This window comes from Dama dama, chromosome 11 (assembly GCF_033118175.1).
Source record: "Dama dama isolate Ldn47 chromosome 11, ASM3311817v1, whole genome shotgun sequence".
In the NCBI taxonomy this organism is placed as follows: domain Eukaryota; kingdom Metazoa; phylum Chordata; class Mammalia; order Artiodactyla; family Cervidae; genus Dama; species Dama dama.
The window spans coordinates 92,366,848-92,393,429 of NC_083691.1; the positions used below are offsets into that span (position 1 = coordinate 92,366,848).

Here is a 26,582-nt window from a genome sequence, read left to right on the forward strand (position 1 = left end):
TTACTTAAGAGCCAAAGGAACACTCTGAGCAACCCAGTACATCTTTTTTATCCACTGGTCCATAAACTCCACAACAGGATCTTGCTTTATTCACCTGTGTCAAAAGCCCAGCATGACACAGGACAAAAAGAGCATGCACTGATCAACAATAGCTCCAGAGCATGAATTTAAACCTTTTTAGAAAAGGATTTTCAAAACAGTCTATCTTGGGCTTTCACTGTTTCCTTACCTCATTTGCATGATTTTTTAATTGCAGTCATTTTATGTTGTAGAGCCTCCTAGCACTCTTGAGCATACAGAACTTTTACAAATGCAGCCAAGAGAGAAAGACCCACCTAACTATGTAGTCAAAGTCTGAGCTTTTGTGACATGTTTTACAAACACTGAAAATCCCTAATGTACCTCTCAACTGCCACTCCCTCAATAGGTCACTGGAAGTTACCTATGCATTGCATAGGTATTGCATTTACCTATTGCATTTACCTATGCAATAAAACTGTTAAAAGTATTCCCCCCTCCTCCCTGCTCAAAAACAAAACAAAACAAAAACAGGTAAGTTCCTCTAAGGAAGTGATACTCAAAATGCTGGTCAGCCACAGATAAGGAGCTTGGCCAGAATCTGAATCAATAATCTACTTCCTTCAACTAGCAACTTTGCTACAAAAAAACGTCAGCTGAACTAAACAGTGCACTCAGAAACTTACATTAGAGTGAAAACTCTTCATCTTTTCACAGAACAGGAACAAAAAGTTCACAGAATGGCAGCCTGTCCAAGCTTTTGTACCATCCAGGATTTTTCAAACAGTTTGCTATGAGCTCTGCACCCCAAGTTAAAATCGAGAAATTTTTCCTAGCCCCACATGCAGCCAGGAGAGAGCTATGTGACCTTGGGTCTGTCAGTGGGAACCAATCATTTAAAGTTTTGATTAGGAAGAGACCAAAAAGGGAGGAGGTACTAAGTCAAGTCCTTTATTCTGGTCAAGGCAGATGCTTGACCAGCTTTGGGGAGGAGTTACAAAGTTCACTGACATCTAGTGGCTAGTAACAAGAAGGCAAGCTATCGGGTCCAAATCCATCCTAACAGCATTGGGGTATTTGCTAGAAAACACCCAAGGCATGGTTTGGACAGTTTCTGGCTGTGCGGCTTCAAAGTCAGACTCTGGCCTTCCCAAATATTTGAGTTCTTTTACTCACTCATGAAGTTTAAAATGCTTTCAAACTTAACCACTAGACACTTTTACAAACTCAACACTTTAGCAATAGGTTTCAAGCCCATAAAAATATAACCATCATAAAAGAAAGTTCAAATTTTGATTACTAGTTTACCCATATCTCTATATAAAATGAGTGTTAAGCCATATTATTTAGCCACATTCATTAAGTTTTTATTAACTCTACTTAAAAAAGGTCAAAACAATTTTAGCAATGCTATATTAAACAGACCTAAAATTAGGCATCTGTAATTTGAACCTCTAAAAATAACTAGTATTTCTCCTATGATAATGAAAAATGGCTGTTTAGGGTGGGTGTGGGGTGTCTTACAGATATGCTGAGTACTCGTTTCAAGGTCAGAAAATTAATGAGTCTAGTCTTTCCTCTTCCCTTTTCTCAATCTCATAATCAGGAATGTATAGAAGAGGTCAACAGATTGTCCAGCATGGTAAGAAGACAACTTATTTTTTTTGTCTGGATTCGGTTTTAGCCACTGCATCCCAAGGCACAGTTTGTTTCGTCGGGGTGGGGCCCTGGTATTATAATACATGTAGTTCACTTAGGAACTTCCCTTTCTTTTTTTTTTTTAAATTTATTTATTTATTTATTTTTTCAGTGGGTTTTGTCATACATTGACATGAATCAAATGATAAGCCAAGGTAACCTTCCACAGACCCTGCAAAAATATCTCAAGTTTCACAGTTAAATAGAAACAAATGTGTTGAGACATACTTTCATCAGTCCTTTCTTTCTTTCAATATATTTTATTCTGATGAAGTTACAAAAGTAGATACAAAACACTTTCTTAAAAAAGTACAGTTAACCGACTTAGAAAAATAGATAAAGCCCCTAAAGGTTTAAAAATACAAAATAAATTTTCATGTAAAGAACATTTAAAAATATTTTAGATAACCAAGACTAACTTAAGCAAGTTATTTTCAATGTAGACCAAACATAGAATGTTGTCCTATAATAAATCTATAGCACACTGGTAATCCATTTGGATTTACAGAATACTTGTTTGAAACAGAATCTGATGAGAGAAAACCCAAGTGAATTTCAATACAGTTGCTTCAGTAAAATTACTGCTACCACCCCAAAGCCCATTACAGTCTGAAATATCAAAATCTAATGCAAAAGCACAGGAAGACTGAGGAGCTACTATTTTCCCTCTTTGCTAGAATTGTACAATAGTTAAAATCCAAATCCAGTTACTGAACTGGTATGAGGAGGAAATAATGTCCCTGTTGAAGCTGCTTAGTTTGGTGTCCCAGCTAGTATTTTCAGGCCAGAATTCTACAGAAAGCAGACAGACTCCTATAATCAGGCTAAGGTGACACCAGCAGCATGACTGAAGCTGCTTAGAAACAGATTTCTAGGACTCACACCCTTTGGGACCGGTTTGTTTATGCTTATGAGGTAATGATGTAATATTCAGAAGCTTCTCCACTTCTAATGCAACCTCACTGCTCAGAGAGAGGGCCAAACAGCATAATCAAGAAATCTCAAAAATATTTGAAAAATTAACATCACCACCAGGACTGCTCCTCTTGCCTCTGCTGTACTAGAAAAACTTTCCTTTTGCTGTTATCAATGTCATGATGCATACAGATGTACATTTCTCAAGCAGGCAGCTACATGAGCTAAGAATCTATAGGTCTTAAGATGAAAGGAAATACTTTGTTAACTGGCAGCCTACTAAAAACCACTTTTTTCACAGTTTGGCAAAGAATAAAGGAGCCATTTGGTTGTCAATACAAAAACTGTAGTACAAGGAAGTTTCACTATTTAAACAAAAATCTGTACATCATTGTCCAAAAGTTTTTTTTAAAGGCCTGGAAATTAAAGCACCATAGGATTAACTGCATAATTCAGCAAGTACTATCCAACCCATGCTTTTAGTCGGGTGTGAAGAGCAGTGATGAGACACCTCGGAGAGAGGACTTCTGATTAGGAGGAGCCAGGGGAGTGAGTGTTACTCAGGGAGATAAATCAAGACTGAGAGCAGTCAAAGAAAGACAGACTCCTTCCAGCTTTAATCAAAGGCTGGCCTTCCAGCCAAGCCCAGAAGGTGCTATCTTCTCTATGTTCTCTGCTCCATCTCTCCTGTTCACTCCCTGGCCTTGGATGTAAATAAATAATGTTAAACTAATGTTTGGTTGCATTGTTGGTTAAGCCAGATTAACTGGGAATGCTTTTTCTTTTTTTGGTATTGCTTTTATTTTTTAAAAAAGGGACATTTTGAATTACCTGAATTCTTAATTACCAACAAATTTTAAAATTTATGTCCCATTATTAAGCTGTCTCTACTACTTTTACTTTAGTTACTTAGTTTTAGGGCTCTAAGTCATGAAGAGAGGGAGGATTTCTACCACTGAAAATAAATGAAGGAAAGTAAGAACACTTTTATTTGATGATACTTAAAATATTAGAAATGATAAAAATACAATCTTATTTGAGAAATATTTCATTCCTAGCATACTTAATTAAAGCCAACAATGTTCAAAGTCAAGAGGCAGTAACATCCTAACATTCTAAAAACCTTCTTGTTTCGAAATGATCAACATAAACATACAGAATGCCTGATGGTTCTTTTGGATAATCTTAAAATGAGGATTATGGAATGTTTCATAGAGGACTTTTTTAATAAGGGATTTTCCCACTATTTCCCAAAACAACAATGTATGGTTTCAGCCTAAATCAGATAAAATGTTTTGTTTCCTATAAAATTCTATATATATTTAAGAATTTATTGAAATTGAGTTATTACAAAAATGGAGTTTCTAAGTCATTTTTTCTTTACAATCTAGTAGAATAATAAAAATAAATAACCAAAAAACCCTTCAAATTTAACCTTAACCAAAGGTATCAAGGAACATGGTGAGTACTTTGCAAAAAATCATAGCTCTGAAACAAACGAACTTCAAGTGTTGCCAGTCTGGCAAGTCTTTAGTAATATGTGTGCCTCAATACACTTCAAACAGTCTATATCTGAAAAATCTAGTGAAAATTAGATCTTTTCTTCACTAAAGGAGATTCTTTTTACCCCAACAGAATAATTTCAAGTTTTGATACAAAAACAATTAAAACAGAATAAAACGCCAATCCACCCCTTGACTATTAACAGAATGAAGTTTTTTACTTATCCCATTTTTGTCTCCTTTAAACATATACCCCCACCCCCAGCACAGACACACACATTAAAGAACATGTAGCACACTGAACTTTTAGCTGGGCTATAAAATGTGCGCACCTTTAAGGTTTTTTATTACGGCTTTCCTTACGTTTTAACCTTACTGGGATAAAGTTCATGCATTTCTACACTACTCTTAACTAAGTCTCAAGACACAATAAAAATACATGTAAGTAGTTTCTCTTTTAAGGAAAACTCAAAACAAAAGAATCAAGTACTCTTAAGTACTTCCTTCTATTCTCCTATCCAAATTTCAAGGCCTCTGAAGCCAAAAACATGAATGAAAATAACGGTTTTTGAGACCCAAATGTGTTATAATTTTTTTTGAAGTCTTTTCTCAGCCAAAACCTACATATTAAAATTAATCTGAATGAAGCTTTTCAAAATAAAAATCTGCAAGACAATTAATTCTTAGATGCCTTAAAAAAGTTCTTTGATACACACTAAAAATCTAGATAGGCTGTGAATAAAATCCCAAATAAAGATTAAATAATAAAGTCATTTTAGAAATAACTCTGGTTACTCCCATACCATGTCTTATGATGATTTAAACTGCAATCATGGATTTTGAAAAAATACATGTATATAACCTATAAAAACACTAGCATACAAACTTCAAACTAAAAGGGTATCCAAAGTGACACAAATGTTTTTAATCTAAAGAAAATTTGAAAATGCCTCTTCTATTTGTGAAATAAAAGCAGAATAAAACTGATCTGATTGCATTATTAGGAAATTTGTTCTGGAAGCTTGTTAACAAATTATTGGCAGAAATTTTTTATATCCATCATGCTGTTACCTGAATCAGACTTCAGTCATCTTCTTCAGTAAATGAGTAAGTAAACTAATAAACTGCAAGTGAGTCCTCATATACTACAACCAAAAATGACTCTGTGGTAATAACAGCAGTGATCATACAGTGCCTTAAATTCAGCCATGTCCTGAATTTCTCTCTGAAGGTATTAGGCCAACCTACCTTTGGGACAATTTTATCAGTAGACACAGGCAACTGGTGTCTTTTTATCCTGTTTTCTTAAAGTCTGTATCACTAGTCTATAACAGAAAGCAATGAGATAGCTCTAGCAGTAGATGAAGCAAGAAGGTAACTGTTCCAGAAGAAAAATTTATCTGTCTTTTGATCCAAGTTTCTCAATTAATTCCTGAAGAGGGGCCAACTCACGTCTATCAATCAGATTAAACTCCTAAAAAAAGAAGAAAAATAAAATTAAAAAACAGATCTAAAATTAAAACTCTGTCATTCAGAGAAAGGATTTCCAACTCTAGCTTTCTGAAATCCAAAAGAATGATGAAATAATCTCTATGAATATTTTAAAATAGGATCATTTTTACTCCCTATTTTAATATACAAGGGGCTTAATAGATAGTGGCCTCCTCTGGGCACTTTTACTTCCATATACCTACATTTACATACTATCTATGACAGGCAACAATCTCTAAGAAAGACAAGAAAGAAAGCACAGTACATTCTCCTCTGTGTGATACACAGAATTCGATATATAATACCTACTATACACGCTACTATAAAAGACTTTATTTTTTGGGGCTCCAAAATCACTGCAGATGGTGACTGCAGCCATGAAATTAAAAGACGCTTACTCCTTGGAAGGAAAGTTATGACCAACCTAGATAGCCTATTAAAAAGCAGAGACATTACTTGGCCAACAAAGGTACATCTAGTCAAGGCTATGGTTTTTCCAGTGGTCACGTATGGATGTGAGAGTTGGACTGTGAAGAAAGCTGAGCGTCGAAAAATTGATGCTTTTGAACTGTGGTGTTGGAGAAGACTCTTGAGAGTCCCTTGGACTGCAAGGAGATCCAACCAGTCCATCCTAAAGGAGATCAGTCCTGGGTGTTCATGAAGCTGAAGCTGAAACTCCAATACTTTGGCCACCTCATGCGAAGAGTTGACTCACTGGAAAAGACCCTGATGCTGGGAGGGATTGGGGGCAGGAGGAGAAGGGGACGACAGAGGATGAGATGGCTGGATGGCGTCACCGACTCGATGGACATGAGTTTGAGTAAACTCCGGGAGTTGGTGATGGACAGGGAGGCCTGGAGTGCTGCAATTCATGGGGTCGCAAAGAGTCGGACACGACTGAGTGACTGAACTGAACTGATAAAAGCTACTGGTTTTCCCATCAAAATATCTATAGAGAGATATATTTATATTTGCATAAAGAATTATATATTTCTAAAGTTAGCTTTTCTTTGATCATTTTTTTCAAACAATGTGAATTATTTTGACTTTAAAAAGTTCTAATTTCAACTAAGGGCCCATAAGGAAATGGGCCACACCTCTGAAGGTGGTGGTTCTTTGTGACATTTCTAGCTGCTAACTTTGTAGTTTCAGCCTGAAGTAGACTTCTGGAAACTAACTCAAGATATTTTAGCTAGCGAGTTCTTCCAAAAGTTTCTCCTCCAGGCATAGACATCTCATGAAACGAGACAACCCTAGATGTTTTTCCCGTGGCATCCCTTTATTCAGCAGTAGCAATGGGACACGAGGGTGTTGACAAGTTTTCCTGGGTGTTTAGTGCTTCATGTCATATGCCAGTCAGAGACCAGGGTCAGGTCTCTCCAGAGGCAAAAGGCCCCAAATGGGGGTGATGCCTTCTATTCTGTTATGTACATCAAAGAAATAAACAAGAAAAAGGGAATAAAACAGGAGAACTCTGCATGCTTACCTCTGTATCTATAAATAAGACACTATACTTTTTGTTAATTACCAATTCAAATACGTCCATGTCAAAGGACACACCAAATTCAATGCAATTCAACTTACCTGAACGAAGAAAATAAAGTGCTTAAAGGAGGTGTTGAGGTGGGCTTCCTCCTGCAGCTGCATTACAGAATCAAAGTGCTGGTGATAAATATGGGCATAAACCCTGAACAGACGCTTTAGAATGGTCTTTGCCACAGACATAAAGTTTTTAGGAAATGGGACACCTGTAATGTATATATGTTTCAATCAGTCTTTTACCAGTAAGAGAAAAATAAATAGCAGAAAAATTTAGACAATGCCATAAACATCTCCAATACACAAATTCACAAATACAAGCTTCTATCCATATATATATTTTTTAAAAGGCAAGGGAAGAAACCACCCAAACCTAAGAATGTGAGGTATCCTCATACCACACTTTTGCTGACTGCCTTAGAATAGTAGGCACAAGTGACAAGTTATGGGAGATGACGCTGAATCGTCATCTTGTTTTTTTACTTGTTTAATACTCGAGATTTTTACTTGTTTAATACTTGTTTAATGATGAAATAATCTCTATGATTTTTTTGTTTACTTGTTTAATACTTGTTTAATACTCGAGAATTTCTCCCTAAAATTAACGGCAATAAGTTTGTTTCTTGTTTTCTTGGCCCTGTCATGCAGCCTGTTGGGAATCTTAGCTCCCCAGTCAGGGATCGAACTCGAACCCCCTGCACTGGAAGCGTGTTTTAACTACTGGATTGCCAGGGAACTCTCAGGAAATTCTATTTACAGTTTAGACTATAAATAGAAGATTTTTACTTTTGGCAATTTATAACTCTAAAAAGATTTTTTACACATACACATACATACTCAACCAGGACTGGAAATTTTCCCAAGCAAAAGAAAAAGGCACACCCTGAGTCACTATTATCTACTGTCTACAAATAAAAAATATTTTATCTTCTGAAGTACTCTGAAAATCTAGTCTTCCTTCTTAGGCTAGGAGTCCCCAACTTTTTATTTAATTTTTTAAAGTGCTATTTCCATTTTCCTATAGTGTAAGAAGAGGAATAATATTTTCTATAAAGGGGAAGAATGGCACCTCCCTATTTTTCAAAGAAAATAAATATCTCCTCATAAAAGAACTAGGAGAGATCTTAGTCATCGCTCTCCAAGCAGTGCAGGTGGGGATATGACTGGCTGCATTCCTGAGAATTTTGGTTGACAAGATCAATGTTTCTTAGAAAACAGGTACAGAAGGCAATACAACAGGCATGGAGTACAGTTAACAAACACACAAGAAGGCAACTGCTTCCAAAATAACCTAGAATAGTTGGCCTAATAGCACTATACTACTCTTGACCATGTCCTTTTCTCTAATTTTTCAGAAAACAAAAGTTAAAACACTTTCTCCTTCCCTGCATTCTGTATTCTTGACCTCTCCACGAGTCCTTAATAGTTTGAAATTTAGTAAATTTTGCTCTTGTAAGCTGATGTATGTGTATGTGTTCCTCCACCCCTCACCCCCAGTCTTTGTAACAACCTGCCTTTTCACACATTATTCTGAGGGTGATGGACATGTTTTTCTGGACTTGGTCTTATATTCATGTATTGAAAAGATGGATTTTTAAGTCAAATCCTTTTTCTCTCAGAATTAGAAAATGGGCAACTGGATATTAAAAAGAATATTAATAAGCTAGATATATTAGCTTAAAAATGAGTAACAATCAAGTTTTATCTAAAATAAATAATGGCATAAGTTAAGATCTGGATAATAGTCTAATGAAGGGGGAAATAATTCCAGAACATTAGGATAAAATATTGAAGAATTGGGAAGCTGAAGAAAGAGAGTAATGACAAAAGTATTCTTTACCTCCGGTAAGAGGGAGACTCTGATAAATAAATACAAGTGATTTATTTTAATCTAAACACTTTCCAAGCTGAATTTAACATTCAAGCACAGCCAATACACAATTAAGGATCTATGAGAAAGGAAACAAAAGGCTTTATAGAACAGAAAAGTTGGCCAACAGCAAACAGACCAAATATAACAACATGACATAAATTTTCAAAAAGGAATCTGCTATGTTCTGAGTGTGTGTGTGCACGCGCACACACATTCACACGCACTTTGTTGCTCAGTTGTGTCCAACTCTTTGTAGCTCCATGGGCTGTAGCCAACCAGGCACCTAGGTCCATGGGGAGTTTCTAGACAAGGATACTGGATTTGACAGCCACGCCCTAATCTAGAGGCTCTTCCCAACCCAGGGATCAAACCCAGGTCTCGATACTGCAGGCTTGGTGCCTCCTTCAAAATCATATTGAAATTCTAACACCCTAGACAATGGTATTAAGAGGTGGGGCCTTTGGGGGTGATAAGGCCATAAGGCCTCTGCCCCTTTGGCTAGAATCAGTGCCCTTACAGGAAGAAACAGAGATGATTTCCCTCTCTGCCACATGAGGATACAACAAAAAGACTGTTTTTTGCAATCTGTAAACCAGGAATAGGACCTATGACAGAACCTGACCATGCTGGCCTCTGATCTTGGACTTCCAGACTTCAGAAGTTAAGAAACACATCTCTATTGCTTATAAGCCCTCCAGTCTCTGGTACTTTTTGTTATAGCAACCCAAACAGACATGACAGAATCTAACAATATGTTGTTCATTAGATACCCTATACTGAAAATGACAAGGATCAATCACATCCATGAATATCAATGCCAAAATCTTAATCAAAATATCCAGAAATAAAAAAACTCTTGCAGCAAAACATTGAAAAAAATAGAGAAAACCTTATGATCAACAACAGAAAATAGAAGAGCATCTGACAAAACCCTACAATTTGATTTTTAAAAATTCACAAACCTCTAACCAAAAGGAAGAGTCCTGCTTAATGCTGAAATACTAGAAGCACTCACATGAAAGTAAACAAGAAAAGGATGTTTGCCTTCATTGCTTTTACTCAGCACTGCTCTGAAAGTACTAGTTACTGCAATTAGTTAAGAGTACACAAGTAGTATATTTATCAGAAAAGGATAGATGGAATTAGTATCATCTTAGTCTGATGTGACTATAAACTTTAAAAACTCAAGAAAACCAATCCAAAAGAAATAGTCAGAAACTGATGGTCAATTATAAAATTCATAGATATATCAACAATTTTCCTATATACTAAACAATAATCAGTTAGAAATCAGATTATCAATAAAAACATTAAGCGCCTATGAATAAACTTAAGGAACTTGAAGGACTAAAGTAAAATACAGAATTTTTCCAAGAGGGAATAAGAAATAATTAAAAGACTGTTCCTGGATAGAAAGACTCAGTATTGTCAAGAGAACAAGAATCCCTACAATAATTTACAAACTGAATGAAATCTTAATAAAAATCTCACAGGTATTTTTTTTACCTGGACAAAATGTTTCTAAATTCATTGGAAGAACAAACTTTCCAGAATAGCTGTGAGTATTCTGAAAAAGAAGAGCAAGGAAGAGAGACTAGCCCTACGAGATGTTCAAAGATACTTGGCCATGGTAATTAAGAGTGTGGAATTTCTGTAAGAATAAAAACATTAAAAGACTTCAAAACATATGTCAATTTGCTGTACACACATGAAAATTAGGGACTAAAAGACACATGTATATGATAAATGGTACTGGACAAACTGACTAGCATTTATAATTGGGAAAAAAGTAAGAGGAGTGTTGAGAAAAAATTCCTGACAGAAGAAAGATTTAAAAACAAAACCACAAAAGTACTAAATAAAACCATTGACAAACATTTTTATGATCTTTAAGTAGGAAAGTCCCTTCTAATCATTGTATTAAAATCCAAACATCATAAAGGCAAAGATCAATAGGTCAAAAAAAGAATAATATACATAGCCAAAAAATCCTCATAAACAAAATAAGTCAATAAGGCAACCTGAAGAAAAACACAACATGCATGACAAAGATCTAATATATCCTTAACATAAAGAAATAGACAAAGGATATAAACAGAAAACACACAATGATCAACAAACCAAAAAATGCTCAATCTTTTCAATATTTTGTATAATGAACATTATACTAGAAATGTATTTACCCATTTTAGAAAAGATGAAAAACTGAGAGGCAACTAGTACTGACGAAGAAACACAGGCAGACACAAACATGGCTGGAAGGAGTATACATCTATAACCTTTTTGTAGAGAAATCTGGCAGTCTTTATTAGATTTTGTTACTCTAATAGACCATTAAAAAGAACATAACACATCTATCATTTAAAAAGAATATTAGTTCTACAACATTAACTCACCAATTTTAGAAGGAAAAAGAGTTTCATCATCAAGTTGATCCTGAACCCAAGTCATCAAATAGTCAATGTATTTTGGTGCAGAACATTTGATTGGCTTTTTAATATTAGTACCATCTGCCCAATGATATTCATATCTGAAGAGAAAAAAGTTTTAGTAATAAAGTTTTAAAAAATATGTTGCAACTTATAATCACAGTAGGTTCACAGTTTGTCTACGTTGTTAAGTGTGTTCATGCACACATACACACACATAAAAATAATTTTAGTAAATTAACCAAAGTTCTACTGAAGATTACTTGGGAGTTCCCTGAAGAAAGACAGTTGACCCTTAAAACAACAAGGGTTTGAACCACACAGGTCCACTCACACACAGATATTTTTCAACAGTAAATACTACGATCCACGGTTGGTTGAATCCACAGATGCAGAGGGACCATGGATATGGAGGGCCGACTCAACTTATACAATATTCTGAAATATGATGGTAATAAATGGAAAAGAAAAAGATAGTATGGAAGCTGGCTGTGCCAGACTTTGTTTTACAACACAGCCCTGAGAAAGGCAAGGAACTGAGTTCCTGTCAGTTAGACAGCAGGTGCTGAGGAGTGGGTGAGGTGCCAATGGACCCTCCATGTTCTGAGCTTGTTGGCCACTAGGTAATCATCAACAGAGCCAAGATTATAAAACCCTGTTTTTTTGAGAGGGTTCTAAAGAATAAATCTTGTGCATGCATCTTTTTCTACTTCACCTTTGCTAAGCTAGAATGATTAATAATAAAACTTCACTTTATGAATCATTTAAGCCAAAGACAGGAAATTTGAGGACTAAAACAACACTTCACAAAATAAAAAACATCTCTCCTAAAATAATGTAAAAAAAACAGAACTCAAATTCACTGGGGACCTTTTTTACCTTTACATAAAAATGACAGCAAGTTCAGAAAGGATTATTTTTTATACCATCTCTCATCACACAAAAGCCATCAACTGTTACAGGAAAAAAGGTTGGAAGGACGCTAAAACGCTGATTCTGTAACATCTTAACCTTGTGGGTGATAAAGGGCTCTACCTCTTTGTCAATATTTCTAGAAATTATTACAGTAAAAAAATTTTAATCTAGCATCTGTAAGTCAGGTAACTAAAGCAGCTCAATTTGGAAGTAATTAATACCAAATAAACACAAGGAAAAAAATCAAATATTAAAGGGTCAACTAAAAATTCTAAGAAACTAATTTAAAAAACAGAAACAAAACCATAAATTTAACAAAATTGAAAAAATTACTTTTGAAAAAGCAAGATAAACCTAAATTTCTTAACTTTCAATCCTACTGAACATTCATACTTACTACAATACAATTATAAAAAATCAAAACACTGGGAAACACATACCAAAGTAATAACTAAAAAGTTAAAGGTAAGCTTTTGTTTTCACAAGCAAACAGGCAAGAAAAACAAAAAGTCTTTACTATTTAATTTATATCAGTTGGTGATTAGCTTTATTTAGTAATTCAAATACCTATATAATAGCCAGTTTAAGTACCTTGGACCTGCAGACATGACTGGACAGCTTGCTTCAGTGCAGAATTCTGTGATAGTTCCATATAACATGTTGATCTGGTTGAAGAAATCCACAGCTGGAAAATTAATAGCAGAATTGTGTTAAAATGTCCATGTAAACAAAATAAAACATCAGATCTCTCAACTGGAGGATTCAGTCAAGAATCTTCAGGAGAGTCAACAGTCCAGGGGCACTATAAATTCTCTTTTTTAAATTGTCACACCTAAAGTAAACTTAAAAAAAATTATTTATTTATGTGGCTGTGCCACGTCTTAGTTGCAGCAAGTGGAATCTTTAGTTGCAGCATGCGGGATCTAGTTCCCTGACCAGGGAGCAAACCTGAGCCCCCTGCACTGGGAGCTCAGAGTTTTAGCCACTGAAATCACCAGGGAACTCCCTTAAGTAAACTTTTAATATACACTTATTTTTAATATACTAAGCTTTTAAGCAGCCTGTAAGCAGGAAAATATTAGAGATATTAATAACTTAATGGCAACTGAGCTTCCAGTTCAAGATGGCGGAGTAGATCTTAGATCTCCTCCTGCAAGAGCACCAAAATTGCAACTAGTTATGGAACAACCATAGACAGGAAGATGCTGGAACCTACCAAAAGACACCCCATGTCCAAAGACAAAGAAGCTGCAGCGAGACAGTAGGAGAGGTGCAATCATGATAAAATCAAATGCCACAGCCACTGGGTGGGTGACCCACAAGTTGGAGAATAATACCAAAGAAGTTCTCCCACTGTTGTGAAGATTCTGAATCCCACATCAGGCTTCCCAACCTGGGGATCTGACAAGGGCTGGGAATCCCCAGGGAATCTGATCTTGGAGGAAAACAGGATTTGATTACAAGACTTCCACAGGACTGGGGGAAACAGAGACTCCAGTCTTAGTATGCACAAACAAAACCTTGTGTGCACCAGACTCAGAGGAAAGGAGCAGTGACCCCACAGGAGACTGAACCAAAACTACCTGCTAGTGTTGGAGGGTCTTTTGAGGAGGCAGAGGTCAGCACGGGCTCACTACAGTGTCGGTGGAAGGTCCCCCTTGGCGTAAACCCTCTAGCAGTTCACATTAAATCCTACCATAGAGCTATAAATCCCAGGGCTGGGTCACCTCAAGCCAAAAAGCTTCCAAGGAGGGAGCACAACCCTTCCCATTAGCAGATAATTGGACTAAAGCTTTACTGAGCAAGGCCCTGCCCACCAGAGCAAGACCCACTTTTTCCTACTACCAGTCCTTTCCATCAGGAAGCTTACACAGCCTCTTAGCCTCTTCCATCAGAGGGCAGAGAGAAGAAGCAAGAAGAATCACAGTCCCCCAGCAACGAAAACAGAAACCATATTACAGGAACTTTCACTTTTCACTTTCATGCACTGGAGAAGGAAATGGCAACCCACTCCAGTGTTCTTGCCTGGAGAATCCCAGGGATGGGGGAGCCTGTTGGGCTGCCGTCTATGGGGTTGCACAGAGCTGGACACGACTGAAGTGACCTAGCAGCAGCAATCAGCATGAAAAAGCAGAAAATTATGTCCTAGATGAATGGACAAGATAAAACCCCAGAAAACTAAATGAAAACAGAATACCTTCCAGAAAAAGAATTCAGAGTGATAGTGAAGATGATTCAGGATCTCAGAAAAAGAATGGAGAAAAGATTGAGAAGATGCAAGAAATGTTTACCAAAGACCTAGAAGAACTAAAGAACAAACAGAGATAAATAATACATTAGAAGGAATCAACAGGAGAATAACTGAGGCAGAAGAACGGACAAATGATCAAGAAGACAGAATGGTGGAAATCACTGCTGCAGAACAGAATATAGAAAAAAGAATGAAAAGAAATGAAGACAGCCTAAGAGACCTCTGGGACATCATTAAACACACCAACATTTGGATTATAGGGGTCCCAGGAGGAGAAGAGAGAAAGAAACTGAGAAAATATCTGAAGAGACAATAGCTGAAAATCTCCCTAATGTGGGAAAGGAAGTAGTCAACCAAGTCCAGGAAAACAGAGTCCCAGGCAGGATAAACCCAAAGAGGAACACACCAAGACACATAGTAATCAAACTGACAAAAACTAAAGACAGAGATAAAACATTAAAAGCAACAAGGGAAAAGTGACAAATAACATACAAGGGAACTACCATCAGACTATCAAGTTGATTTCTCAACAGACACTCTATGAACAAGAGGAGAATGGCAAGATATATTTAAAGTTATGAAAAAGAAGAACCTACAACCAAGAATTCTCTACCCAGCAAGACTCTCCTTCAGATTTCATGCAGAAATCAAAAGCTTTCCAGATAAGCAAGTTATCTGCAGCACCACCAAACCAGCTTTACAACAAATGCTAAAGGAACATTTCTAGGCAGGAAACAAGAGAAGGAAAAGACCAACAGAAAATAAACCCAAAACAATTAAGAAAATGGTAATAAGATCATACACAATCAATAATTATCTTAAATGTAAATGGATTAAATGCACCAACAAAAAGACTGGCTGGGTGGATGAAAACATGTGCATGTATGCACTTCCATTTACCACATCACTCTGCTTGACCCCTCAAATTGTATGTAATTATGTTCTTAGGTTAATCATGTCCCCATTATGGCTTACAATTGCAATTACCTTTTTTGTCTGGCTATTGATTGTGAAAACTGATACACATCTTCCAGTATTGTGATTATGTAATTATCTCTCATTTAATACCACTGTATCATGATTGGTCAAAAGAAAAATAACAGAACTCTATATTACCAAAATTACCATTTACTAGAAAAACCTGTAACCACTTCTTAAAATCCAGACATATTATCAGAATTATCTTGGAATTTTTTGAAAAATACAAATACCTAGGTATAGATTTTTTTTGTGCCGGAGTTCCAGATATGTTTCCAATGAGCAACCATGTTTAAAAACAAATGGATCAAATGAGGAAATTTTACTTTTATCTAGCTTCACTTTTTCTATTTCATATTCAGTGCTCCCACTTCATTTAGTCAATGTTTTCCAATTTCTCCATCTGTTCTTTTTTTTAGCCTTTATCAAACATAGTAGAAAACTCTTGCATTCATATATATAGTGTGTGTAATATATAAATTTTAGAAAACGTCTGAATTTTTGCCTAACTAAAAAAATTTAGTCTGTTTGACTTGGTTTAGTTTGATTCTACTTGTTTGATTCAGCATGAATAGAATGTAGATTTCTAATTAAAAAAAAAAGACATGCAACAAGCAACAAAGGTTCACTGTACAGCAGAGGAATTATGGACTGTGTTATAAGATACAGTCAATATCTTGTAATAATCTATAATGGAAAATAATTTCAAAATTTATATGTGTATATATATAATCACAAACAAAATTCTACTTTTTGAAATTTAGTAACATTTATCTTTTTGCCAGTTTTTCTAAATGTCCTATGAACATCTAGTAACAATGTATGAGATACAAAATTTTAAATACATTTGTTTAGAATATAAGATTGTTATATATATATATATCGCTAAGTCATGTCTGACTCTGACTCCATGAACTGCAGCACACCAGGCTTCTCTGTCCATCACTAACTCCCTGAGTTTGCTCAAACTCTCATCCGTTGAGTCAGTGGTACCATCCAACCATTTCATCCTCTGTTGCCCCTTTCTCCTGCTCTCCATTTTTCCCCAGCATCAGGGTCTTTTCCAATGAGTCAGCTCTTTGCACCAGGTGGCCAAAGTATTGGACCTTCAGCTTCAGCATCTGTCCTTCAAAAAAAATATTCAAGGTAGACTTCCTTTAGGATTGACTGACTTGATCTCCTTGACGTAAGGGACTCACTAGAGTCTTCTCAAGCACCACAGTTCAAAAGCATCAATTCTTTGGCGATCGGCTTTCTTTATGGTCCAACTCTCACATCCACACATGACTACTGGAAAAACTATAGCTTTGACTGTATGGACCTTTGTTGGCAAAGTGATGTCTCTGCTTTTTAAAACACTGTCTAGTATTGACATAGCTATTCGTTCAAGGAGCAAAACGTCTTTTAATTACATGGCTGCAGTCACTAATCTGCAGTGATTCTGGAGTCGAAGAAAATGAAATCTGACACTGTTCCCACATTTCCCCCATCTATTTGCCATGAAGTGATAGGATCGGATGCCATGATCTTAAAGTTTTTTGAATGTTGAGTTTTAAGTCAACTTTTCCACTCTCCTCTTTTGACCTTCATCAAGAGGCTCTTCACTTCCTCTTCACTTTCTACCATTAACGTGGTTATCATCTGCATATCTGAGGTCATTGATATTTCTCCCAGCAATCTTGATTCCAGTCTGTTGTTCCATGTCTAGCTCTTACTGGTGCTTCTTGTTCTGCATACACATTTTGCAGAAGGCAAGTAAGAGTCTCGTATTCCCATCTCTTTAAGAATATTCCATTCTGTTGTGACCCACACAGTCAAAGGCTTTAGCATAGTCAATGAAGCCAAAGTATATGTTTGTTTGGCTTGCTTTTTTATGATCCAGGGTCTGTTGACAATTTGATCTCTCGTTCCTCTGCCTTTTCTAAACCCAGCTTGTACCTCTGGAAGTTCAGTTCATGTACTGCTGAAGCCTAGCTTGAAGGATTTTGCTGGCATGTGAAATGAGTTCAACTGTACGGTAATTTGAACATTCTTTGGCATTGTTTTTCTTTGGGATTGGAATGAAAACTGACCTTTTCCAGTCCTGTGGCCACCGCTGAGTTTTCCAAATTTGCTGGCATATTGAGCACAGCACTTTAACAGCATCATCTTCTAGGATCTGAAATAGCTCAGCTGAAATTCCAACACCTCCACTAGCTTTGTTCATAATAATGCTTCCTAAGACCCACTTGACTTCACACTCCAGGATGAACAGGTCCAGGTGAGTGACCACATCATTGTGGTTAACTGGGTCATTAAGAGCTTTTTTATACTGTTCTTCTGTGTATTCTTGCCACCATTTCTGCGTCTGTTATGTCCTTGCCATTTTGTCCTTTATGGTGCCTATCTTTGTATGAAATGTTTAAATTAATATAAATAAAACTTACTATATTTAAATTATTAATGACATTATTCAAGATGCTCTTATTTTTTCTGCACTTGATAAAATAGTCTCAGAGAAATGTTAATATGTTTCACTATGATTATATATATATATTTTCTTTTCCCTTATATATCTTCTGATTTTTGTTTTATGTATCTTTATTGTTAGGTGTCTAATGGTTAACGATGTCTATCTTCTTTGTGAATTATATCTTTTATCATTAAAAATGCTCATCTTTGTTTCATTTAAAAATAAATAAATTTAAAAACAAAAAACAAGCAAAAATTCTAACTTAAAGGTAATTATTACATTAGAATATACAATTTGATGATATCCAAGCAGAGGAAAATCCATACCTTCTTATCAGTCTCGACCAGACAATACCATTTGTTAGGAAACCATTTGTGTTAGGAAAGAGAAGAAAGGTATTGTGGAATATATCGTGAGGGAGGTGTTTCAGTTCTATCAGGCATTAAAAAAATCTAACTTATCATAAAAAATTGAGACCCAGTTCATATTGAGGACCTAAAAAATACATGAGATAAAGTCCCTTGTCCTAGAGTCTCTAGCTAACAAAAAGGACAAAATCAAGAGAGGGATAATACAACATATAAGAAGAGAGCATCCAAAGGCCAACAAGAAGCACTAGAAGAATTCCCAGAAAAGGTAACATCTTGGGAAGCTGAGACAGTCAAGGAGCACTTCCTTAAAGAGCTTTAGCTAGAACTGGAAGAAAATGGAAGAGGAAGGGGGTAAGAAACTCAGGCTTAACTGACTCAAACACACTGCTTTGCGCAGAGAGAACCACATAAGTCTTGGAAAGATTTGTTAAAAGGTCTCAGTTCCCTGTCTAAAAGACTACCGAAACTTAACTAGGGCTTTTCCAAGTTTCTTAAAAAACAAACGAATAAAAAAGCTCCACCATGTCAAAAGGAATTTTATACAAAACCCCCTCACTTATAAACTTTCCTCTTAAATTAGTCATGTTTTCTAAGAAATACAATGCAATACTCTTTCAAAATAAAGAATGCGCCTAGATGGTGTGCTGGTTTATTGGTCTGTTCTCAAAATATGGTCCAGAGATTCCCTGTTTTATAGGGGAAACTGTGAGGTCAAAAACATTTTAATTACTCTGAATTCTCACTCTCTTAGGAGGCATGGAGGAGCTGTCCAGAGGCTCCATGGTATGACATCACAACAGACCGAATGCAGAGCAAGTATGAGAATCCAGCCATAAGACATAAAACAAGATTTGCAACCAATGCCATACTTCTAACATTTATTTTGGAAAATAGCTATTTTTATAAAAATACATTTTGTTAACATGTAATGGGTTTATTATTGCTATTTTTAGATGAATTTTGAAATAAATATTTTAAATTGCTCAGTTTTAATTTCTAACACAGGATCATTAAACACAACTCATAAAATTAAAAACTCTTTGTGTTCTCAATAATTTTTAAGAGAATAAAAGGATCTTGGAACCAAAAGGTTGAGACTAGCCGATTAGAGCAGAAAGTCTCAAAGAAAAAATCTAAGGCTGAAGAAGGTCAACAGACTCCTTCAGGATGAAAGGTGATACACAGACAGCCAACAGACACATGAAAAGATGTTCAACAATGGGGCTTCCCTGCTGGTACAGTGGTTATGAATCTGCCTCGCAATGCAGGGGACTCTGGTTCTATCCCTGGTCTGGGAAGACCCCACATGCCTGAACTACAAGCCTATGTGCCACAACTGCTGAAGCTTGTGAGCCACAGAGCCAGTGCTACGCAATAAGAGAAGCCGCTCAGTAAGAAGCCGGTGCTGCAACTACAAAGTAGCCCCCATTCTCCACACACAATGGAGAAAGCCCACACACAGTAATAAAGACCCAGTGCAGCCAAAAACAAAGAAATAAATAAAGATGGGAAACAACAACAAACAAGGCGTTCAACATCACTGATTATTAAAGAAACACAAATCAAAACTACAATGAGGTACCACCTCACACCAGTGAGAATGGCCATCATTAAAAAGTCAACAAAAAACAAATGCTGGAAAGGATGTGGAGAAAAGAGAACACTCCTACAATGATGGGGATGTAAGTTGGTACAGCCACTGTGAAAAATTATGGATTTTCCTCAGAAAAAATAAAAATAGAATTACCATATTATCCAGCAATTCCACTCCTGGGCATATATCCAGACAAAGCTGTAATTCAAAAAGATACATGTACTCCTATTCACAGTAGCACTCTTTACAACAGCCAAGACATGGAAACAACTGAAAAGTCTAAAGACAAATGAATGCATAAAGATGTGGTGCACATATACAATGGGATACTACTCAGCTATAAAAACGAACAAAATACAGCACTTCCCTGGTGGTCCAGTGGTTAAGACTAGGTGCTCCCAATGCAGGGGGCATGGGTTCAATCCCTGGTTGGGGAACTAAGATCCTGCATGCTGCCCCCCGCCCCCCGCAAAAAAGAATGAAATAATCCCATTTGCAGCAACATGGATGAACCTAGAGATTATCATACTGAGTGAAGTAACTCAGAGAAAGACAAACACTGTATGATATCACATATATGGAAACTAAGATATGACACAAATGAACCTATTTATGAAACCAACCACAGAGAGCGAACTGGTGATTGCTGAGGGGGGAGGGGATGGAGGAAGGATGGGGTAGGAAGGTGGGATTAGCATTTGTAAGCTTCTTATATATAGAACAGATAAACAACAAGGTCATACTGTATAGTAGGGAGAATTAACATCCTATGATAAACAATACTGAAAAATATAGAAAATGTATACGTAACTGAATGTATGTATATATAACAATCACTGTGCTGGACAGCAGTAATTAACACATCATTATGAATCAACTATACTTCAATTAAAAAACTCTAAGAAAGAATAAGATAATTTGAATAAGATTACAAAAAAGGGGTCTTTTCTGAATAGATAATACTTAACATGGTTCACATAACAGAGAGATAAAAATATATAGAGAAAAAAATCTAGGGACTTCCCTGGTGGTCCAGGGGTTAAGAATTCACCTTTCAATACAGGGATGCAGGTTCAATCCCTGGTCAGGGAAATAAGATCCCTCACGCCATTGGGCAACTACTGAGCCCATGAGTTCTAGAGCCCATGTGCCAAAACTAGAGAGAAGCTTGCATGAGCAGCAAGGAAACATCCTGCATGCCACAACTAAACAAACACACACCCAAATAAATAAATAATTTTTTTAAAAGATCAAATCCCAACCATTCCAACTTCCCCCCTACACACAGGTAACTGCTAATTTTTTCTGTCTCTTGCCCTGTAAGTTTCCTTATCCCATCTAATACAAAAGAAAACACACTATATAGTTTTGCACCTTGGTTTTTTTTTCCTCTTAGTAATATGAATAACATTTTTTAATGAGTTGAGGAAAATAAAATTTTTCTTAATGTGGCTACTGGAAATTTTTAAATTACATTTGTAACTTACAATATATTCCTATTAGACCACACTGACCAAGGCAATGATTATCAACACAGAAGCATCTACACTGTTGGAAGTATGTACCACCACCTGAGAAGTAGTCTTAAACAAACAAAATCAAACCTGAATTTGACCAAAGCTCCAAATCTGTACTAACATGGCAGCCACTAGACACACGGGGCAATTTACATTAAAATGAAGTTAAATTTAAAATTCACTTTCAGTCCCAGTAGCCGCATTTCTAGTGCTAAATGGCCATAGTGAAGGTATACATTTTCATTATCACAGAAATATGGCTGGGATTTCCTTCAAAATAATCAAGGTAGTGTACAGAAACAGCACAACTGGCCATGAATTGATAATTGCTGAAGCTGGATAATAGATACCTGGGAATTCATTCTACTAGTTTCTCTACTTCTGTATGTTTGAAAATTTCCATTAAAAAGTTTTAAAGATTCCTGGAACAACAAAAATTCCTAATAGACTTAAACCCTATCATCTAGAACTGATCTCATCTCAAAAATGATGGACTCCAAAATGATGCTCCAGTCTCAGCATATCCTCCCATGTCATGCCCTTACTTTCCTGAATTCAGAGTGACTTTCAGCTCATGGATCACTCTGCTTTCTCCCAGTCTCTCAATTTCCTTCTGACTACTCCAAAGTCACAATAATCAAGTGACTGACCAAAGCAACTATGCTTGACTTTTCTGTATACGCAGCCAAGTGAAAGGAGCTGGGAGTGGGGGCACAACTGTGAAGATGGATCCCTACAAAGTCATGTCCATCACAGGTAGGATCTTTGTATTTTATCAATTTCTCATTTGACCTCACTCAGCAATTCAGATCATTCTCAGAGATTACCCCAAAGCACTCTCCATTTCTCCTCAGGTCTCTCTACTCAACCACACAACTACACCCTGAAGAGAGAACACTTTGGATGTATTTGCACTTACATGTTTCTTCATAGATAATCTGTTTTATCATGATACTTACATTCAAATGGGCTTCCTTGGTGGCTCAGATGGTAAAGAATCTGCCTGCAATGCGGGAGACCTGGGTTCAAGCCCTGGGTTGGAAAAATCCCCTGGAGAAGGGAATGGTTACCCATGCCAGTATTCTGGCCTGGAGAATTAATTCCATGAACTGTATAGTCCATGGGGTCGCAAAGTGTCAGACACAACTGAGTGACTTACACTCACATGCATAAAATAAAATTCATTAACAAAAACATTTTAGCAAAATCTTATCAACTAGTTATGTTCAAAGTTCTTAAAAAACTTACTGTTAACAGCAATCCATTCATTGAGGTCCTCTCCCTCGGGCAACATAACAGCTTGTCTCAAATTCCCACTTCCTAGAGTTGCTTCTGCATGTTTTAAGAGTTCATACTGATGAGATCCTTCAGGGATATTCTTCTTTGGTTTGAATGTTTTAGAAGAGCGGCTACTACTGTTAGGTTAAAAATAAGAGTATATCAATTTTTAGGACCGGACACAGAATGACAATCTTGGGCATATAAATTGTTTTGAAATTAAAAAACATTTCCTGAAAAGTGTGACGATGTGGGGGTGGGGGGGACACAATAAAGTAAAGATTTAAAATTTTAAAAAAGTTTCCCCTACACAGAAAAAGGAATAGCAGCACAATTTCACATAGAGGGCAATTTTACTAAGCTGCACGAAGCAGTCTGGTATAACAGAAAGGGCACCCTAACCAAAAGAAGAAAAAGCCTGGATTCTAGTTCTTGATCTGCCACTAACTCTGTGATGACTTGAGAAACCTAACCGCCTTTTGGCCTGTTTTCACCTACAGAAAACAGTGCTGCCAGAGTGGTAGTTCTAAGGCTCTTACAGCTTAAAAATCCAGTTTTCTGTATCAAAATACTTGTGGTGCCATCAAAGCAAACTACAGAAGAATCACTAACATTTGGAATTTATGGCAAGGAAAATAAACAACTGGTTTTGGAGGGGGAAAAGTAAGCTTTTATTCCTATCTCACACCATTCCTAAGGTCTTCCTAATATAACACAAACCTCAGGAAAAAATGGACAGATTTCTAACTATAACAATTAAAACTTCCATAATTCAGAAACAAAAAAGTACTTGTAACACATATTACAAAGTATAAACTAAATAATAAAGGGCTTTTATAATCAGTTAAGAAAAAGGTTTTAATGGATGAAACTTGAGCCCATTATACAGAGTGAAGTAAGCCAAAAAGATAAAGAACATTACAGCATACTAACACATATATATGGAATTTAGAAAGATGGTAATGATAACCCTATATGCAAAACAGAAAAAGAGACACAGAAGTACAGAACAGACTTTTGAACTCTGTGGGAGAAGGTGAGGGTGGGATGTTTCGAAAGAACAGCATGTATATTATCCATGGTGAAACAGATCACCAGCCCAGGTGGGATGCATGAGACAAGTGCTCGGGCCTGGTGCACTGGGAAGACCCAGAGGAATCAGGTGGAGAGGGAGGTGGGAGGGGGGATCGGGATGGGGAATACGTGTAAATCTAGGGATGATTCATATCAATGTATGACAAAACCCACTGGAAAAAAAAAATAAATAAAGGAAAAAAAAAAGAAAAAGGTTTTAGAAAAATGGGCTAAAGAGATGAATATACAATTAAGAAAGAAAAACAATGACAAATGAACAGATATGAAACACTCCTCAATCTGTCCCTTCTACTTCTAGGTATCTCTCCTTGATATGGATAAAGATGTGTTTTCCAAGATTGTTTTTAATAGTGAAAAACCTGGAAACAATCCTAAAACTTACTAGTAGAGAAATGAATATGACACATCTATATCATGGAATACCATATGGCAATTAAGAAGAACAAGATGGAGCTACATGAATTCACATAGACAGATTTCAATACATGGTCACACATATTACAATATGAAATGTACAGCAGAAGTCTATTTTGTAAATGCATAGAAAATGTCACCCATCAAACTGATACTGGTGATTACTTCCAGGAAGGGAAAGGAAATAAGACTAAGGACTTTCACTTTACCTGAGTAATCTGAATTTTAAATAAGACTGACTGTTAAGTAAAAAGGAGTTATGAAAACAATAAAAATCAAACAAGGGAAATTTGTGTTTAACATAATAAAGAGCTAAATTTAATAGGGAAGTATTACATTAGAGGGAATGGCCCTTTACAATAAAAATAAGCTGTGAATGACAGGAAGCTAAATATGGAAAACTAGCAGGAAAACTGTCTCAAGGTTCTGTATGATCTTCATGTAAATGAAGATGTCTGTGCTTCAGACGGCACCAAGACAGTGAAAACAATCTAAAAAATCGGAGAAAATTTTGCAAAACGTAAATGTGACTAAGGGACTTATATCCAGGATAAAGAATTTTAACAACTTAAAACCAAAGACAAGCCAATTTAAAAAATGGTCAAAATGTTTGAGTAGATATTACTTCAAAGAATATACACAAATTGCCAATAAGCACACAAAAAGGTGCTCAACATCATTAATCACTAAGGAAAAACAAATTAAAATCACAATGAGATACCATTTCACATCCACTTAGGATGTGCTATAATCAAAAATTCAATTAACAAGTGTCAGAGAGAGTGTGGGGAAATTTCCAAGAGAATTAACACATACATCCAAAACAAAAATCTATACCCAAGTTTATAGCATAATTATTCATAATAGCTAAAAAGTGGAAACTCAATTGTCTATCAATAAAACAAAGTTTAAAAGAAATAAACAGAGCCATATTTAGGTCCAAAAAACAAATAAGAACTGTGCATCCACAAACAAACCACTAACTAAACATTAACATAAGAAAAAGACTGGTATGGGGGGGATTGTTCTGGTAATAAGGAAACTTTCAATTAAAATATAAATCAAACAGATTTTTTGATACGGTAATCACACTTTGAAGGCTATTCGCTTAAAAAAATAATTCAAAGGCGGGGAAAAGCACTGTTAGTCAAAGATATTTCCTGTAATCCTATTTTACGATAGCAAAATACTAGAAAAGAATCCAAATTTCTCACATTAAGAAACGGGGTGAACTCTGGTTATGATACACTATTTTAGATGTCAAGTATGTGAGTGATGCCCATAACTAAAAATGGATTCGCTCATACAATACATATTTAAGTAGTACACTAGGTAGAGAGGGCCACTAGAGGAAAAAAAGGTGCCACAGCAATGCTTCCCAAACGTTAATGTGCTTAAGAATCATCAGAGAATTTACAAACTTTTCCCACTTGAAGGCTCATTTGGGTCCAACAGCTATCTCTAAAACAGGATTCTACCGAGTTAAGAAGACGTTAGTTAATTACATAAATTCACAAAGTGGGCTGAATCAGAACTGTACGTAAAGGCCGGAGCTTAACTTTAGAGACACTCCCACATTTTCCTGGGGCGGCATTTTTCCACGGGGGTAATTTAATCCTGACGATAATAAAGCTGGCGTAAAGGTGGAATAAAAAGCTGAGTCAGCATGCATCGTTGCTAAAAGGCTGGGGACTTGAGAGAAACTGGGAGCCCCGGATCGTCTCTCTGCCCTCAGGCGCACTCGGGCGGAAAAGTTTCGAGGCGCTACCGGCCTCGGGGCCTTTCTACACCCCAATCTTCTCGCTCCGCTTCCTTTGCCTCGACCTTCATCTCCGTCGGCTTCTGCCCACATCCTAGACTCCTCCAAGACTCCGAGAGCTAGCAGAGCAAGCACCTGGCACCCCAACCCCGGCCCTGGGGACTGCCCTCGCCTCAGGCGCCCCATCGCCCCTTCCGGCCCTCGGCCCTCACTCAGCCCTGGAGCCCCGGGCCACACTCACAAGAGGAAGCTCATCTTCTGTCCTCGGAGGGGAGGGGCCGCTGGCCCCTGCCGCGGTCAGGACTCGGAGTCCGCGCGGAACCGGGAAGGAGCCGAAGGTCCGAAGCCGGCGGACAGCCGAAGCCGGCGCCGCCACAGCTCCAAGCCCGGGTGGAACCGATGCAAAGCCGGTGCAAGCGGGTGAGCAACTGAACCCGCCTAGTACTCCTCCCCCACCTTCCAGACCCAAAATGCGGAACCAGCAAAATCTCGC

General features: G+C 36.8%; 1 protein-coding gene across 1 annotated transcript; it reads right to left on the reverse strand.

The window, feature by feature from the left end:
* Positions 1 to 953: 953 nt before the first annotated feature.
* MOB1A (MOB kinase activator 1A) lies at positions 954 to 26,570 on the reverse strand. The gene is made up of 6 exons (XM_061155757.1): positions 26,331 to 26,570; positions 22,792 to 22,958; positions 12,972 to 13,065; positions 11,433 to 11,566; positions 7,209 to 7,372; positions 954 to 5,607 (listed from the first exon to the last, which is right to left on the reverse strand). Exons 1-6 carry the CDS (start codon positions 26,342 to 26,344, stop codon positions 5,530 to 5,532), a joined length of 651 nt encoding a protein of 216 aa, XP_061011740.1. The 5' UTR covers positions 26,345 to 26,570; the 3' UTR covers positions 954 to 5,529.
* Positions 26,571 to 26,582: the final 12 nt, after the last annotated feature.

Excerpts from the sequence above, each read along its gene's own strand:
- MOB1A (XM_061155757.1), bottom strand. Across the intron at positions 13,066-22,791 it reads TGAATGGATTGCTGTTAACA|CTGTGGATTTCTTCAACCAG; the intron begins GTAAGTTTTTTA and ends TTAATTTTCCAG. Across the intron at positions 7,373-11,432 it reads TCTTTTTCCTTCTAAAATTG|GTGTCCCATTTCCTAAAAAC; the intron begins GTGAGTTAATGT and ends TATACATTACAG.